This window comes from Nannospalax galili, unplaced genomic scaffold (assembly GCF_000622305.1).
Source record: "Nannospalax galili isolate Female #2095 unplaced genomic scaffold, S.galili_v1.0 scaffold18, whole genome shotgun sequence".
Lineage (NCBI taxonomy): Eukaryota > Metazoa > Chordata > Mammalia > Rodentia > Spalacidae > Nannospalax > Nannospalax galili.
The window spans coordinates 9,368,175-9,385,488 of NW_008346548.1; the positions used below are offsets into that span (position 1 = coordinate 9,368,175).

A 17,314-nucleotide genomic window follows, 5' to 3' on the forward strand; every position below is an offset into this window, starting at 1 on the left:
CAGTCTTATCTGGAGCACCAGTCAGGGGCAGGGTCCAAGTTCCAAGCTCCCCCACCCCATCCCACCCCCATTTTCAGCTCCTGAAATTCAGGAGCAGAGGTTTCTGGACATTTAGCTTTGAATTTTCACACCCCTCACTTTCCATCTATCTTTTTTTTTCTTTTTCTGTTTTCTTGAGCACATGGTGAGCTCCTCACACAACACTTGTCCTGTGGTGGGCACACTGACAGTCATGAATGTAGCCCCTTCACATTGTGGCAGGGCCAGGACTCCAGCCATCAAGATTCTCATAAAACAGAGTTGCTGAATGTCAGTGGCCTCGCCTGCTTCTCTCCTTCATTTCTTGACTAGCCTCTCTCTCCATCTTGCTGGCATCCTGAGCTGTTCAACCCGACCCCTGGACCCCTGTTCATCCTTTTCCTCCTCCTTTTCCCTCCCTTTCCTGATAGCTTTTTCCAATGACTAACAGGAACCCAGCTCAGCTGGTTTTTATCACGCTCCTGTCCTTGCATTTTTCCAACTCAATTAAGCCATTACCAGGGCTAAATGAGGCATGGGCCCTCCAAAAGTCACACCTGTTGTCAGGGAGATGGAGGGCCAGAACCTGTGCAGCTGGCCTACAGACAAGCAGGGCTAGAGGGAGGCAATCGGGTGTGACCCAAGAGTTTGTGTTCCCCCCAGTGCTGAAAGAGGCCCTCATTGTAAAACAAGATGTGTCCTGCTTTAATACAGAAGAAATGAAGTCTGACCTAGGACTGGGGACAGTCACGTTGATAACAGACAAGATGGATGGTCCTCTGTAATTCTTAGGCAACTGTGCATCAATCATATACAGAGACCCTTATCACAGATATGTCCTCAGCAAGAAGAAAACTGTAACCAGAGCCAGGTACACAGGTTTGGTGATGATTAGTTGGACTTTCTCAGGTATTTTTCCCTGTTCACCCTCATTAAAACATACACGTTTCACCTTTCTGTGGAGCAGTGGTTTCAAACCCTGCTGGAACTGCCGTATAAACAGTGTGACAAAGAAGGCAAAGATTACAGTACAGTAAGCCAGAGAGAAATGTGTGCCCAGCCTACAAAGACAGATGATCTCTATTGAAAATCGAATTTGGCTTTGTAAACTGGGCAATCTCGAATTTTTATTTCTAAAATCCAGGAATTGAGAAATTGTGACTTTTGAGCTTGCTTTCAGTATATGGAAAGGGTTTTGTGTTCAGATGGTTTGTACCTTGGTTTTCTCTGTGTGAACAAAACCATTTGGCTACAGAATTACACAGTTTCCAGAAATGTTGACGCCAAGGGGTAAGAGTGGGGGCGGCTTTTACTTTGGTGAAACTGCAGGGTTGCATTCTCCTCTGGTAACTTAATCTTGACTATGGAGCACAAAGGCAAGTTCAACATATTTTTATTTATTTTTCTTTTTGGTTTATTTATTTTTATTTTATATGTACAAGTGTTTTGCCTATATGTGTGCAAGTGTGCCCATGTCATGCAATGCTCACAGATACCAGAGGAGGGTGTCAGATTCCCTAGAACCAGAGTTACGGATAGTTGTTCGCCATCATGTGGGTGCCTGGAACCAAACCCAGGGCCTCTGCAAGAATAGTCAGTGCTTTTAACCACAGAGCCACCTCTCCAGCCCCTCTATAGATATTTTTAAAGTATCCCTTCAGTACCAGGTTCCTTTTTTGATGCCATGAATACAACTGTGATCATGAAGAAGCCCTGCTGCCCACAGGGACTTTAAGTCACATGGGTGACTGCTTCCCTAGTCTGTCTGCAAATTGCCCAGAGCAGCCCTGGTCTGTACTGGCTTCACTTTATTTACCCATTCAACAACTATCTGTGGAGCGTCTGCTACATTTCAGGCATGGTACCTGGTGTTAGGCCACAAGATGATGAAGAGACAGACCCTGCCCTCAGGAAGCTGCCTGCCATTCGCAACCATGACTCAATTCAGTTCTATGGCTGTCCCCCGAGAATATCACTTTCTTCCCTCTGTGCTTCCTCCACCCTTAATTCTTGCCTCTTTATAATAATTATGTTAAAATGACAGTACTGTGATTGTCATGCATTTTCTGTCTCCTTTTAAACCATGAGCACCTTGAAGGCAAGAATTTCACATTTCTTTCCCTAATGTCATACACACCTTGGTGTCTAGTACAAAAGGAACCCAGAAAATGTTTCTTGACTGACTAAAGACTCATATAAATTTATAGTCATATGCCTGTAGAACCCAGTCTGCCCTCATCTCCCTCCCACATCTCTTGGGTGGGGAACATAATCAGAAATCACCTGTCAGTATTGAAACACTCCTCATGATGTCCTCATGATGGCTAGGACCTTCTAAATTGAAACCAGCTGCTCCACTGGTCGTTTCTTCCAATATATAGCTTCTGGTTACAGAAAAACAAATATTAGCATTGGCTTTATGTGTGGTATTTTGGGGGAGGAAGACAAACATGGTTAGATGTGTTTTAAATGGAATAAACTTATTGTAAGGGGAACAAGTGAGTTCATGATTCAGATAGGTATTGTTAGAAATAACCAGTTAAGAAAAAACATGTTGGGGCTGGAGAGATGACTAGCTGGTGCTCTTACAGAGGCCCAGGTTTGATTCCCAGCAGCACATGGCAGCTAACAACCATCCATAACTCCAGTTCCAGAGGATCCAATGCCCTCTTATGACCACTTGTGACCAACATGGGCATTGTGTGGCATGGGTGCACTTACATACATGCAACATGTATTTTATACATGTAAAATAAAAATAATAAAATATTTTAAAAAGAAAAAAAAAACATGTAACAACAGTGGCTTAAACAGGTTAGAAACATTTTGTTCTGTGATGTGAAGGTCAGGAATAGTTCGACCTTCTCATGAGAGACTTAGTTCTCATGAGAACTAAGGTTCTGCTCATGAGAGACTTAGTTCATAGCACCATCATGCCCTAGAATGTGGCTCATGGCTCCAGCCAGGTCTCAGCTGTCACATCACCCTCCATGCAGCAGAGCAAAGGAAGCGGGATGCAGGGATGAGGAACTGAGACCAGCTCCCTCAAGCAAGCTTCCTAGAAACAGGCACAGGATACCACCTTAGATCCTGTTGGCCAGGACTTAATCACATGATCACACATAGTCATAAAGACAGTGGGAGGAAGGAGAATTCATTTCAGTAGCCACTTTTCCAGCTAATCATGGTTTATCTGTGGGCTTAAAAGGAGTGCAGATCTGAGGTTCAACTGGAAACTTCTTTGGAAAATATCAAAACTGAAGTGCTTGGGCTGGAGAGATGGTTCAGCAGTTTAAGAGTACTTGCTACTCTTGCTGAGGACCAGAGTTTGGTTCCCAACAAGCATATCAGGCAGCTCACAACCACCTGTAACTCCAGTTCCAGGGATCAAACACCCTCTTCTGGTTTCCTCAGTCACCTAAACACGCATACATATAAAAATAAATATAAGATAACAAATCTTTACAAAGAGACCTGAAGTGTTGTTAGTAATTATTCACAAACTTTTGTATTCTAACTTCTGCACATCACAGCCATGAACATCAAAGACTAAGTGGATACTTGGTTTGTACCCATTGTCATGTGAGGGGTTGGGAGGAAGGAGCTAGAAAGGAAAGAAGGGTGTCCTGGGAGGAAAGATGGTTGAAGTCAGACTAAGGTATCAACACCAGGCACCGGAGGAGAAGGCAGAGGAGAGGATGGTAGAATTGTGGAGGAGGTACTGGGTTTTAGAAGAGAGGGAGAGAGGACCTAGAATGACTCTCGGCTTTGAACGTAAATTAGTTGCTGGTAATTGGACCACAAAGAGTGATATACAGACTATATTAGACTGGCAGAGTTAACTGCTGTTGCAAATTGACCCCCCAAAAATCTCTCTTTCATCTGTTACTTCTTCCTGGATTTTCTGTTGAATGAATTCACGAAGTTAAGAAACTTCCCTTAGGGGTTAATCTTTCACTGGAAAATTTTAACAAATCTTAAGTGACTCCAGCTGTTACAAATGTTCCCTCTTCTACCTAATTCAGTGCAAAGTACTCCTTAAAATTCTGAGTTCTTGAGGCATACTTAATTCCACTCCCAGCACTTTTTACTTCTGTGAGCTGAATACAGAGAATCTGCTTTCCTACTATACAGTGAACTTGGCATTACCTTCTTTGCCAAATTATTTGAAGCTTAAAAGATGCTGGAGTTTCTAGGAGCTGTCACAATGCCTGGTCGATAAATGCAGGTTTCTGTCTCTTTCCAAGTGCTTTCTTTTTTTAACATATCCCTTCAATAAACACTCCACATTTACTATTTCAGAGGCTGAGGCAAGGTTGGATTCAGTCAGAAGAAACAAAGTTAAGTTTTGGGGGGTTAATTTATTTGGTTTTCACTTCTTCAAGTTTGGTCAATTCTGATTCTCTACAGGAGCAAGTGTTCCTGCCCACTGGACTTGGAACTCCTAAGGACAGGAGTATGTGTTCATTTACCACTTTTGTATTCCCAGGCCTCCCTACACAGCCTTATTAAATTGTACAAATGCTAACATATGCACAAGGTTCATATAATGAAACCAAAAATCCAAAACTAAGATTGTAGTCCAAAAACCTAGGGTAATCATGGACATCTGGACATTTCTGGAAGTAATTCCAGGCAAGTTCAGTGTCTCTTGTTGCTCCTTACATGTGAGGTCCAGTGCCCTTGGCTCGAATGACTGCTAGAGACTACTAAGGGGTCAGAGGCAGCATGGGACAAAGGTAATAATAAACTTGGGCTCTGGAATCGGACAGTTACACTTGTAATCATAATAAAGTGTGGTTAGCCATCTAAAAAAACTCCAAGACCCAAGATGTAAGAGGTTGTGTTCTTACAGGGGAAGCTTCCTAACCTGGTGGTTCAGGGAAGACCTCCTAGAGAGTTCTGTAAGTGGCTCATGCCAGCACTGAGATTAGGTTAGCATGGGCTGAGATCCGGTCTGTGCTCCACAGATCTGGCTGTGCATCTTGACACAAGGCCATGTCTCTCTCATGTTTGCATTCACATAAAGTCCACCAGTTCACCATGCTGTTCCTCACAGTTGTGGACATCAGAAAGCTGAAAGATAAAATGTATTCTTGGAAAAACTGGAGCCAGAGGGACCAAGAAAGAGGTGCAACATGTGAGAGATCTGGGTATTTCAAAAGTGGGTATCCTTGAGGAACTGAAGGAAGTTCCGTAGAGCCAGATAAAGTTCAAAGCAAATACCAAAAATCTAGAGAGGGGCTTGTGAGAGGCAAAGCTAGCAGAGATTTCCTCCCGCTCTCTCTCTCTCTCTATATATATATATAGGTTGCCTCTTTACTTGATCATTTCCTTTGCTGCACAGAAGCTTTTTAATGTCACGAAATCCCACTTTCAATTGTTGATGCTAATCCCCGAGCAACTAGAATCCTAGTCACAAAGTGCTTGTCTACTACATTAGTATCTTAAAAATAGTTTTGGTACCTTTTCCTCTATCAGTTTTTGAGTATCAGGTCTTACATTAAGGTCTTTGATCCATTTGGAGTTGACTTTTGTACAGGGTGAGAGGGATCTAGTTTCATTCTGTTGTGTGCAGATACCCGGTTTGGCTAGCAGTATTTGTTGAAGAGGCTTTCTTTTTTCCAGTGTACATTTTTGGCATCTTGTCGGGGGGGGGTATATAAAGAACTCAAAACACTAAACACCAAACAGCCCAGTCAATAAATTGGTCAATGAAATGAACTGTCTAGTTCTCAAAAGATGAAATACCAATGGCCAATAAACACATGAAAAAAAAAATAGTCAACATCAGTAGCCAGCAGAGAAATGCAAATAAAATTTCATTGAGATTCCATCTTTCACCAATAGCAACAAATGCTGGCAAGGATTGGGGGGAGGGGGAAACCTTTATAGAGGAAGTAGGAATTTAAACTGGTACAGCCACTATGGAAATCAGTGTGAAGGCTCCTCAAAAAATAAAAATAGAACTAGCATATAACTCAGTTATGTCACTCCTGGGTTTTTACCAGAAGGACTTCAAATCATCAGATCACAGAGACACTTATATCAAGGTTTATGCAGTACTGTTTCACAATAGCTAAGTTATGGAACCAGTCTCGGTGTCTACCAAGAGAAGAGTTTATAAAGAAATGTGGTTCCATTCTTTCACAATGGAAACTTTTTCAGCCATAAAGAATGAAGTTATATCATTTGCAGGAAAATGAGTACAAATGGAGATAACCATATTAAGTGAATTAAGTCGGTCTCAGACAGACATTGCATGCTTTCTCTCATGTGTTGGTCCTAGTGTTTATAGACACATAAAGCCTTATGTGCACAGATGTCATGAAAGTAGTGAAACTGTCTAGTGAGGCAAAGGGGACTGATGGGAGGATGAGAGAAAAGTGTCAGGGGGTGGGGACAGGATATGCTCAAAGTATATTGTATACTGTATTAAAACAGCCTTATGGAACCCTGTATAATTAAAAAGAAAGGGATCTGACATAGCTAACATTCTCTATGAGCCTACCAGTTGTACTGTGCCAACAGCTCTCCATGCATTATTTTATTGAGATCGCAGAGGCTAAGGAATTCACCCAAAGTCCTACTTTGGGAAGTGATAGAACTGAGAGTCAGAGCCAGGTTTAATTCCAGAGCCTGTGCTCTAAACCAGTTGTTCTACTAAGTGGGAAGATGTGCAAAGATATACTGCAAAGGGTCAAAACTGAAGGTAAAATCTCAGCACAGTGGCACCTGCCTATTAGTCCAGCACTCAAGAGGCTAAGGCAGGAGGATCTCAAGTTTGAGGTTCGCATGGGCTACATAGCAAGACCCTGTTTCAAAAATGAAAAAACTAAACAACAAAAATCCCTGAAGGTAGGAGGTCAAGTTAGGAAAAAATGTATAAGTCCAGGTTAAAAATGATAGACTTTAGCTGCCCTTGGAAATGAGAAGTGGAGTCCAAAGAGGTTCAGAAAGAAGATGCCACAGGGTTTAGTGACTGAACACAAAGGGTGATGATGAGAGGAGGAAGGAAGCAGGGATGACTTGTGGGTTTGTTTCTTTGTGGGTACCACAGAATTTTCTGCAATAGAAAACAGTGAAGGGGGAGCAAGTTTGTGTGGGAGGGAACTTTAGGGCTGGTTAAGTTGAAGCATGGTGAGATATCCAGGACATTTCCAACTGACAGATTAGTCTTTGGCCCTGAACTCAAAGAAAGACTACATTGAGCCAACAGCAAAAAGTAATTGGTATTTGCCACCCCCCAGGAGTGCTCTATCAGAGAATTACCAGGGTGATTACACTACAGCGGGAACACTTTTCCCCAGATCCAGGGGTTGTGTTTCATAAAACACAGTCTGACCAACAATTTACCTAAGTCCTTCACAACAGGGCTTCTTAAGCTTTTTCACTCATCATCCCCATTTGCCTGAAAATATTTTGCATGACCTTAGGTATATGGATATATAAGATAGCGTATTAGTTAGCTTTCTGTTGCTACGATAAAATCAAGAACAACTTGGGGAAGGAAGAGTTTATTTGACTTACAGTTCCAGAGGGATGAGTCCATGGTGTCAGGGAAGCATGGTGACAGAGGTGGCTGGAGCAGAAAGCTCAGTTCTCACATCTTGGAGAATACGCAAAGAAGCAAAGAGAAACAAACTGGAAGCAAGATGAGGCTGTAAAGCCTCAAAGCCCACCCCCAGTGATGTGCTTCCTCCAGCATGGCCACACCTCCTAAAGGTTCCATTCCATGACCCTCCCAAAGCAGTGCCACCAATTGACCAAGTGTTCAAATACTTGAGCCTAAAGAGCTGGAGATATGGCTCAGCACTGCCTACTCTTGCAGAGGACCCAGGTTCCATTCCCAGCACCCATATGGCTGTTAACAGTCATCCGTAACTCCAGTTATGGGGGATCCAACGCCCTCTTCTGGCATCCTTGGGCATTATACAACATAGATACACATGTAGGCAAAACATTCATTCACATAAAATAAAATAGAATAAAATAAAATAAAATAATTTTTAAAATTACTTAATCTGGGCATGGTGACACATGCCTTTAATCCCAGCACTCAGGAGGCAGAGCAGGTGGATCTCTGTGAGATCAAGGCCAGCATGGTCTACACAGAAAACCCCAGGCCAGCTGGGGCTAAAGGGAGATGCTATCTCAAAATATAAAACAAAACAGAACAAAAAAATGACTTAAGCCTAGGGGGCTACTTCTCCTTCAAACAACAAGTAGGTATACAAATAAAATACCCATTGATAATAAATCATAAGGAAAAGTATCAAAAACAATCCCCTAAAGTTCTAGTTTCATTCTGTTGTGATAAATCACTATGACCAAAAGGAAGGAAAGAGTTTATTTCATCTTATACATCTAAGTCATAGCCCATCACTGAGGAAAGTCAGAGCAAGAACTCAAGGAAAGAACCTGGAGCAGAAGCCATAGAGGAATGCTGGCCCACTCAAAGTCTCATTCATAGGCTCACACTCAGCCAGCTTTCTTATACAGCCCAGAATCACCTGCCTAGGAATGGTGCTGCCCACAGTGAACTGGGTGCTACTGCATTAATTAATAATCAAGATATTCTCCCACAGCCATGCCCACTGGCCAACCTGATCTATAAAATTCATAGTCAAGGCTTTCCTCTCAGATGACTTTAGGCTGTATCAAGTTGACAAAGCTAACTAGGACATTTAGTATACCTAAAATTTTATCATTTATTAAAGACCAAAACAAATTTGTATACTGTTGGGAGGGTTGTGTTTGTTTATTTTTACATGCAAAATTAAATCTAGTCTATTTGATGCCACATCTTCAACACCTTCAATGGTTTTGAGAGTTCGTTTATACTTGATTTATGATCATTGATGATGAAAACACCACTTTGCATAAATATGTAGTACAAAATGTCAGATGTTTGTTTAGGGCCATATCAGAATTGTTGGAAATTCTGTCCCAATCCCAAGCCAAAATCCACTGAATGATTTAAATGTTTAAAATCAAACATTCTGTCACAATACAATCTGAAGCAATACTTATTCAATACATACCAAGGAACAGCAGTAGGAAAATATTTATTTCTTTAGGAGCAAAAAACACCTCAGATTCATTATGAATTTGATTTGAATTAATTTTTGGTCATTCCTTTTTCAAAAGACTTTTACTGTTGCCAAATTTTTCTCCATTTAAATTTGTGTGTGTGTGTGTGTGTGTGTGTGTGTGTGTATACACATGCATGCACACGTGGAAGTAAGAGGACAACTTTGGGGAATTGTTTCTCTCCTTTCCAGGAACTGAACTCAGGTCATCAGGTCACCAGGCTTGTGTGTGCAGCAACCACTTTTACTCACTGAGCCATCTCACTGCCCTTGTTGATTTTTTCACAACTCCCCCTAGTCAGTTATAGGATCCCATATGTTACAACCCACAGTTTAAGACACTGTGCTTTATGTGCACTACTCTTAAAAGCCGTCTAGACTGCACATTACAAACTGGAAACAGAGACCTTCGCCAAAAGTGGAGCTATCCAAATAAGAATGAGTGCTGTTTTCAGACATTTTTGTTTGGTTTGAAGTCAAATTTAAATTCGAATGTAACTCGTTCTGTATTTTCGGTAAGAACGTCGAGTGTATAAAATACCATTGATATTATATGTGGTGAGCTGCCACTGCTAGGACAGTTCTCTGAATGACTCATGCAGAAGCATGAGGGGCTCAAGTCCAGCAGCAGTAGCACTGGCCCTGCTCATCAATGGTCTCTTTAAAATGTGGCCTCTTATAAGTAGATGCAGTCCTTCTGCAATATGGGCCATTGGTGCATTCTGTATCTTGCATGTAGTGCTATCAAGTTGTGCCTCTAAGTTATACTTCTCAATCTGCTACACCCAAACACCTCTAAATGGAAATTCAGAGCCACTTCTGCCATGGTAATAAAATGGGATATAGGTTTAGCTGAATCCACTTTGTCTCTCTTTTCTTTTAGAAAGCATCACAGGCAGTCCCTACATGATGTGGCTTCTCAAGACTCAAGGACCAACCACCCTCCACACCTGCAATGGAGAAGGCAGAAATGGAGATGCAAATGCCACAGCTTCCCTTCTGTCATTAACCCCTCTGTAGACATGTGTCCCCACCAGAGGGCTTGAACTGCACTACGGGGCAGGGAGCTCTCAGACCCCCAAACCACTAGCACCTTTGTCTCTCCTCGTGGAGAGAAGGCAGAGTCATGGCATCTTACAGCTGCTATTTGATCTTCTTGGCTCTTGCCTGGCACTCCTCTGCCTATGGGCCTGACCAGAGAGCCCAAAAGAAGGGAGACATTATCCTCGGGGGTCTCTTTCCTATTCATTTTGGAGTAGCAGCCAAAGATCAGGATCTGAAATCAAGGCCGGAGTCTGTGGAGTGCATCAGGTAGGCAGAGACTGAGTCAAGAGTCTGTCCATCTCTCTGTGGTTAAGAAAAACTGAGTAACTTTTAAAAGCTTGGTTCTCTCTGTTTGAAAATGGTGATTGGTCATCACGCCAAAGCTTATTGGCCTCTTCCTTTTCTTTCCCTAAAGAATTATTTTTCTGGGGGCTGAAGAGATGGCTCAGCGGTTAGGAGCATTGACTGCTCTTGCAGAGGACCGAGGTTCAATTCCCAGCGCCTACATTCATGGTGGCTAACAACCTCCGTTACTCCAGTTCCAGGGTATCGAATGCCCTCTTCTCACCTCTGCAAACATTACATGGCATGGGTGCACTTACATACACTCATACACATAAAAAATAATAATAATAAAAGTTTTTAAAAGAATTATTTTCTTAATAATAAAATACCAAGGGCATTGAAGAGAAAATGCATGGCCTGTGAAGGCCCAGTCATTTGGTAGCAGGACATCATGGTTCACCTAGTGACAGCAAGCAGTGTTGCTTAACACAGGACTAAATATCCAGAAAGAGCTGGGTGGGGTGGTACACTGTAATCCTAGCACTCAGGAGACTGAGGCAGGAGGATTGTGAGTTCCAAGTTACAGAACAGGACCCTGTCTCAGAAAATAAATAAGAATGATAAACGGAGCTGAGGATTTAACCTAGTGATAGAGCTCTTGCCTAACATGTACCAGGCCTTGTGTTCAATCCATAACACTGAAAAAAATTAACTAAAAAACACATAAAAGGAAGTTCATTGTAGCTCTTGTAAACTTTAGCAATACGTTTTCCTCTAATGGATGCAGCCCAGTGGGCAGTAATCCCCGAGAATTGGCTGCTTTACTCTTTGTTTCCTACCTTACCTTTTAAAAAATATTTTATTTTATTTTATGTGTATGAGTGTTTTGCCTGCATGTATGTAAGCGTGCCATGTGCATGCAATGTCCCAGAGGCCAGAAGAGGGCTCTTTATCCCCTGGAACTGGAATTACAGATAGTTGTTAGCCACCAGGTGGGTGCTGGAACCTCTGCAAGAACATCCAGTGCTCTTAACCTCTGAACCATTTCTCCAGCCCCTTTGTTGTTTATCTTTATTAAAGGAATTTAGAGTTAAAAGAAACTTACTGCAGTCAGTAAGGCTTTCAAAATATACCCCATAGCATTTTGGAACTATTTCTGTTAAAAATCTTTCTCATAAAAAGCTGAACCCCTATCTCTATCCTTCTCATCACATTTCCCAACTTTGACCCTCCCACACACAGAAAATATGCCTACCACAGATGGGAAAGCACAGAATACCTCTAACTATTTCGTGGACTCTCTCTTCTAACACTTGAAGGCAGCTAATATGTACCCCTAAACCTTTTCTCCTCCAGGCCAACAGTCTCAGTTTCCTCACCAATTCCTCTGTGGTATGATTTCCCAGCCTCTCACCATTCTGGCTGTCCCCATCTAATGCCCCGCCTTGATCGTCACCCCTTTAGAACATGGCACCCAGCAGCAGGCAACTCTGCAGTTGGATCCAGAGTAAATGTCACCTCCCTCAATCCTGACATAGGAGGTCATGATCTCACACCATACATGGCCTGGCCCAGCTTCTCAGAGAGCAGCACTTTCTCTCTGGGCCTTTCAGTTTCTAGAAGGGACCCGTCACTTTCCCTTGATCTTCCTGACAGCTAGAAAATGAAAATAAAAGTAAAGATTGTCCCAACAAAACTGGAGCTCCGTTCATGCTATAATGGAGCCATTTTCCACATGTTTCTTATGAATGTGGAGAAACTTGATGCATAATTTCACTAATAATGACTGTATCTTTCACACAACCCATGTGGACATACATTGCCTGTGTTGTTCCCTGTAGAACAGAGTGGTACATGGGCCCATGCATACAGAACTTAGAACAAACAAGAAACTAGATGGCAAATCAGTTAGCTTTGTTTTTAGGCAAAGAAAAATAGTTTAATATCTCCTAATAACCTTACATGTTTAAACAAGTAATTAAACAAATTTAAAAAAAACATAAAGTGGTGCAGAGAAAATTTCACATTCAATGTTAGAACAGGAACTCTGGAAACGTGATGATAGGATGGAGTGTGGTGGGTCAGATTCCCCAGCTCCTGACACTGAGCTCAAGTGGTGAAGTCCACAATACAAAGAAAGAGCCTGCCATGCTGTGATAGTTTTGTCTTTGGACCCCAATTCGCTGAGTCAGCACACTTAGGCAGCCCTCACTCTGAGCCAAGTGCTGGGAGAATAAAAACGGTCACTGGTGCTATTTCTTTGTTGATTTGCTGGATTTTTACTAAAAATAACGTTCTTTGAAAAGTAGTCATGCTCATTTTCTAAACAGAACTTGTAAATAAGCCCCAAACATACAAGTTTTAAAGCCCATCATACCACCACCCAGAAATGATCGTCCCTTGTGTGCAGTCTTCAAATGCTTGCTGTTTATTAACAAAAGGTCTGTCGCTCTTTCTGCCTTAACCTCCAGGAATGTCACAGTCTAAATTTGTGACTTTGCAAATCTGAGGTTATTTTTAGGCTCCCACATATTTTAATATCTGAATCTATTTGCATTTCCCTAATCCTTCTTTTTATTATTTTATGTTTTTATACTTTATTTATTATTTTTATTTTATGTGTATGAGTGTATTGCCTGCCTGTAGATAAGTGCACACGTGTCGTGCAATGCCTGAGGAGGACAGAAGGGGCTGTCAGATCCCCTGGAACTGGAGTTATGGACAATTGTTAGCTGCCATGTGGGTTCTGGGATTCGAACCTGGGGCTTCTGCAAGAACAACCAGTGTTCTTAACCACTGAACCATCTCTCCAGCCCCGATCCTTCTTTTTATAAGACAGGGACTTTCTATGCAGCCCTATGCTGGCCTCAAACTTACAATCTGCCAGCTTCAGCCTCCCAAGCGCTGCTATTACAGCAGTGCTCCACCACACCCACCATGCCTTACTGCTACTAAAGTATTTCCCATCGGTTACTCAAATTCTATGCTACAGGGGGTCTCTATAAATCATTCAACTATTTACCAATCCTTTCTATTCTTTCTCCCTAACTGGAAGGGAGGCACTGTCTAAGAATTTGACCCAGCTCATGTCTTGAGAGCCACCCTAGAAGGTGTTATCCTATTTTACAGAGTGGTTTGTGGCCCTCAAAGAGCACACCACAAAGCTGAAGGGCAGCAGAGCCGCAGTTCAAGCCCAGCTCTAACCACCTTTACTCAACAGCTGACCAGAGCCTCCATTTCCTTCCATTTCTTTCTTCCAGGTATAACTTCCGTGGATTTCGATGGTTACAAGCCATGATATTTGCCATAGAGGAGATAAACAGCAGTCCTGCCCTTCTTCCCAACATGACGCTGGGATACAGGATATTCGACACCTGTAACACCGTTTCCAAAGCCCTGGAGGCCACCCTAAGTTTTGTTGCCCAGAACAAAATCGATTCTTTGAACCTGGATGAGTTCTGTAACTGCTCAGAGCACATTCCTTCGACTATTGCTGTGGTGGGTGCAACTGGCTCTGGCGTCTCCACAGCGGTAGCCAACCTGCTGGGCCTCTTCTACATTCCCCAGGTACTGGCATCTTCTTAGATGAGCACCAGAGGTAGGCTTGGAGGGGTGCATGCTGACAGTGTCCTCTCTGGCTTCCCAATGTCATAAAAGTAGTCAGGGAACCCACTGTACAGTGACCACTTGGAATTTCTGAGCCGCTAGTCACTACCCTTCCAAGATTCTTTGAAACTTCTTTCAGTGTTCAGTTATGTCTCAGTCTGTTCCTGAGAATTTATTCTATTTTTACTAAAAGGAACAAGATCATATAACACAAATCTCATCTTTCAAGCCAAAAACATCTTCACCTAGTTCTAGCCCTGTTTCTATTTCTCTACTGTTGAGTTCAGTGCAAAGAAAAAATAAAGCATGTTTTCCCACAAAGCAGGAGCTTGATAACTGTCTTACACATTCTGAAATGGAGACATTCTAATTTTTCCAACAAATATTTACAAAGTATACATGAACAGTCTCCATCCTGTAGAAACTCAGTCTAGGCAGTAGATGGTTATATTTTCAAATACCAATAATTCACTGAAATGTTCTTTTACAAACATTTATTCAAAGTTATGCTCTGTCTCTGTGAAATCAAGGTAGCCTGGTCTACATAGTGAGTTCCAGGCCAGCTGGGGCTACAGAGAGAACTTATCTCAAAAAAAAAAAAAAAAAAAAACCCAAAACCAAAGTTGTGTTCCCCTCCAAAATGATAGCAAACTCCAAATTCCGTTGTATTGCTTGATTTTCCCTTTTAGCACTGTTGAATATAAAGCAAACCTTTCTTCAGCTTATTATCTATAAATGTATGACATCACTTTAGCATGGTGAATTCTGACAAATTAATATTCAAAATGTACATTGCTAGATTCCCTTTCTCTGTTGGAAGGGCTCTACTTCTTTGATAATTAATGTGGACTGGGTCAGAGTACTTGGGCACAGGAGTGACAGAGTGAGGGCTTTCCTGTGGGGAACACCTTGACTTCATTGAAGATTCCATAAATAATGAAGAGCATTTCTCTGTTGTAACATATATAAAAAGGATATGTGCTGGGCATATTTAAATTTGTCAGATTGTGCAGCATTGTTTTAAATATACTGTTAAGGTATCACCCCATGGCCTGAAGGGAGAAGATGCTAACGCCATCAGGTAAAGAAAGGAAACCTTTCCTTCTATACAGTTTGAAAGAAAGACAAGGGGACACTGAATTTGAAGATGAAAGCATTAAGTCTGTGGTGACTGTCAGTCAAACCAACATGGTCTTCAGCAGAGGTTCTCTGCTATGGCTGCAAGTTGGGAAGCTGTTTAAGAGCTCCCACTGCCTGGATCCAGCCTGCAGAGGTCATGACTTAATAAGGCTGAGATGCAGCCTGGCCTCTGGAGGTCTGACCCCTCCCCAGCAGATTCCAGAGCAGTGCTTCTCAGCTCCACAGAGGGCACATGCCCAGCCCTGTTTCTTCCGAGAGTCACGCCACCAAGTGGATGGAACAAGCAAACCAGCCGGAAGAAACTGTGGTTAAAGAGTTTTCTGAATCATTCATGAAATTCTCCCCTCCTACGAGAAAAGTCTGGTGTGTTTTAAGGGTTTTTCTCTGAAGGGCCCTAAGTGGCATTTTTCTCAGCTTTATAAGTTGTCATTTGAAAACTGGTCAAATAGTATAATATTAAATACATTCTGCAAGAGAACATACCACGAGAGATATCTTTGGTTTTAATTTTTTGTCCCCTTATGACTCTTTTTGTTCCATTTTTCCAAAGAAAATAAGTGAGCTATAATGGGTAGAGATGTGAGCTGGTTAAATTTTGCCTTTGCAAAATCCTGACTCTGAAGCCTATTGTTTGGATCTGCAAAGAGTTTTCAAAAAAAAAGTAACATGGAAATAAATCATTTCATCTAACCATCTAGCTCCTGAGCGTCTGTTGGTGGAGCAAGAGGGGATTATTGTGACAAAAGATTTTTTTTTAATGTGAGCTTCATAGTATAGCTTCTGAGATTAAAAGCCTTTGTCAGAGAAATCATGCCTGCCTTTGGCAAATTTGGACCAGTCTTTTCACAGAACAGTACCTTTTATGTTTTTAATGTAAAAACTATTGATTGATTAGAAGACTGTTGGGAATTTTTATTTTAAAGCATTGAACAAAGAATGCTAATTGTTTCCATTAAGGAGAAAAATGTAAAAGGCATTCCCCAAAATCTCTTTAACTTGTTTTCTGAAGTGTAAGAACTTGTAAGGGAACTAGTGAACAAGCGATGTTGAATGCTACTTCATTTCCTAGAAATTCCATTAATAAGAAAAATGTTCTATTCTTCAGAAGAAATGCTCTGATAACCTGAGACTCCCTAATTGGCGATCTGTGCTGACGACACACAGGGTGCTGCCGGGACCAGGGCCTGGCAACATAGGGGTGTTGATGCTTTGCAGCTTTCAGGGGCAAGTGGGGCTTGGGGGCAGGTCGGAGCATCCCCACCAGGGTTAGTCAGCCTGCTCCATTTACTCTGTAGTCTGTACCATGACATGAAAAAAAAAGTTGGAAAGCTGTGCACTGTCTAATGGTATGTGGACACATTTCAGACAGTGAACTCTGAACATGAAAGGCAAGAATTTCTTTCCTTATTGAATTTCCATGTTCAGATATGGAACTTCCTACAGCTCAGGGAGTGGGGGCCTGCCAGTGAACCTTCTCCAGAGTTCCCTTTCAACCTCTATAAGGTTTTATAGGCCCACATCAGGGGCCAAGCAAGTGGGCTCAGTCCTCATCTGCAACTGTACAAAGGGAAGGGCTTTGGATGCTGGTTGAACCACTGAGAAGTCAGGAAAGAAAAGGAGGCTCTTCTGATGATAGTTAGTGATGTTCATTATTGTTATAGAAGTACAGGGGCATTGAGCAGAGCCTAAAAGATAAAAAGCTCTCAGAAATTACTATAATTAAAGTTCATTTTCTGTAAAGTACAGGGAAAAATAGGGGCGGAGGGATGGCTGAAAAATGGGAAGAGGAAAATTGGGCAGAACAGGAAAAAAAGATGTTCTTGGGGATTCTCTGAAGAGCCTTATAATCCATAGGAAAGCTGATTCTCCCAGAAGTGGGTTACACTCAAAGTGTTCACGACAGCAAGGTGAAGCTGTAATGTTGAGACAAGAACCAGGGCCAAACTGGCAAAAGATGTGTCAGGAGCACGTGGACCTATGATAACCAACATGGCAACACAGAGGACATTAGAAGAAACACAAAATTGAGCCAGGCGTGGTGGCACTCGCTTTTAATCCCAGCACTCAGGAGGCAGAGGCAGCCGAATCTCTGTGAGATGGAGGCCAACCTAGTCTCCAGAATGAGTTCT

General features: G+C 42.1%; 1 protein-coding gene across 1 annotated transcript in view; it reads left to right on the forward strand.

The window, feature by feature from the left end:
- The window catches only part of Casr (calcium sensing receptor), an 86,501-nt gene that overhangs the window by 43,168 nt on the left and 26,019 nt on the right, over positions 1-17,314 (forward strand). The window contains exons 2-3 of the mRNA XM_008842932.2: positions 9,994-10,421; positions 13,700-14,006. Coding sequence (XP_008841154.1) covers positions 10,237-10,421; positions 13,700-14,006 — 492 coding nt within the window. The 5' untranslated portion in view covers positions 9,994-10,236. The remainder of the gene's footprint in view (positions 1-9,993; positions 10,422-13,699; positions 14,007-17,314) is intronic.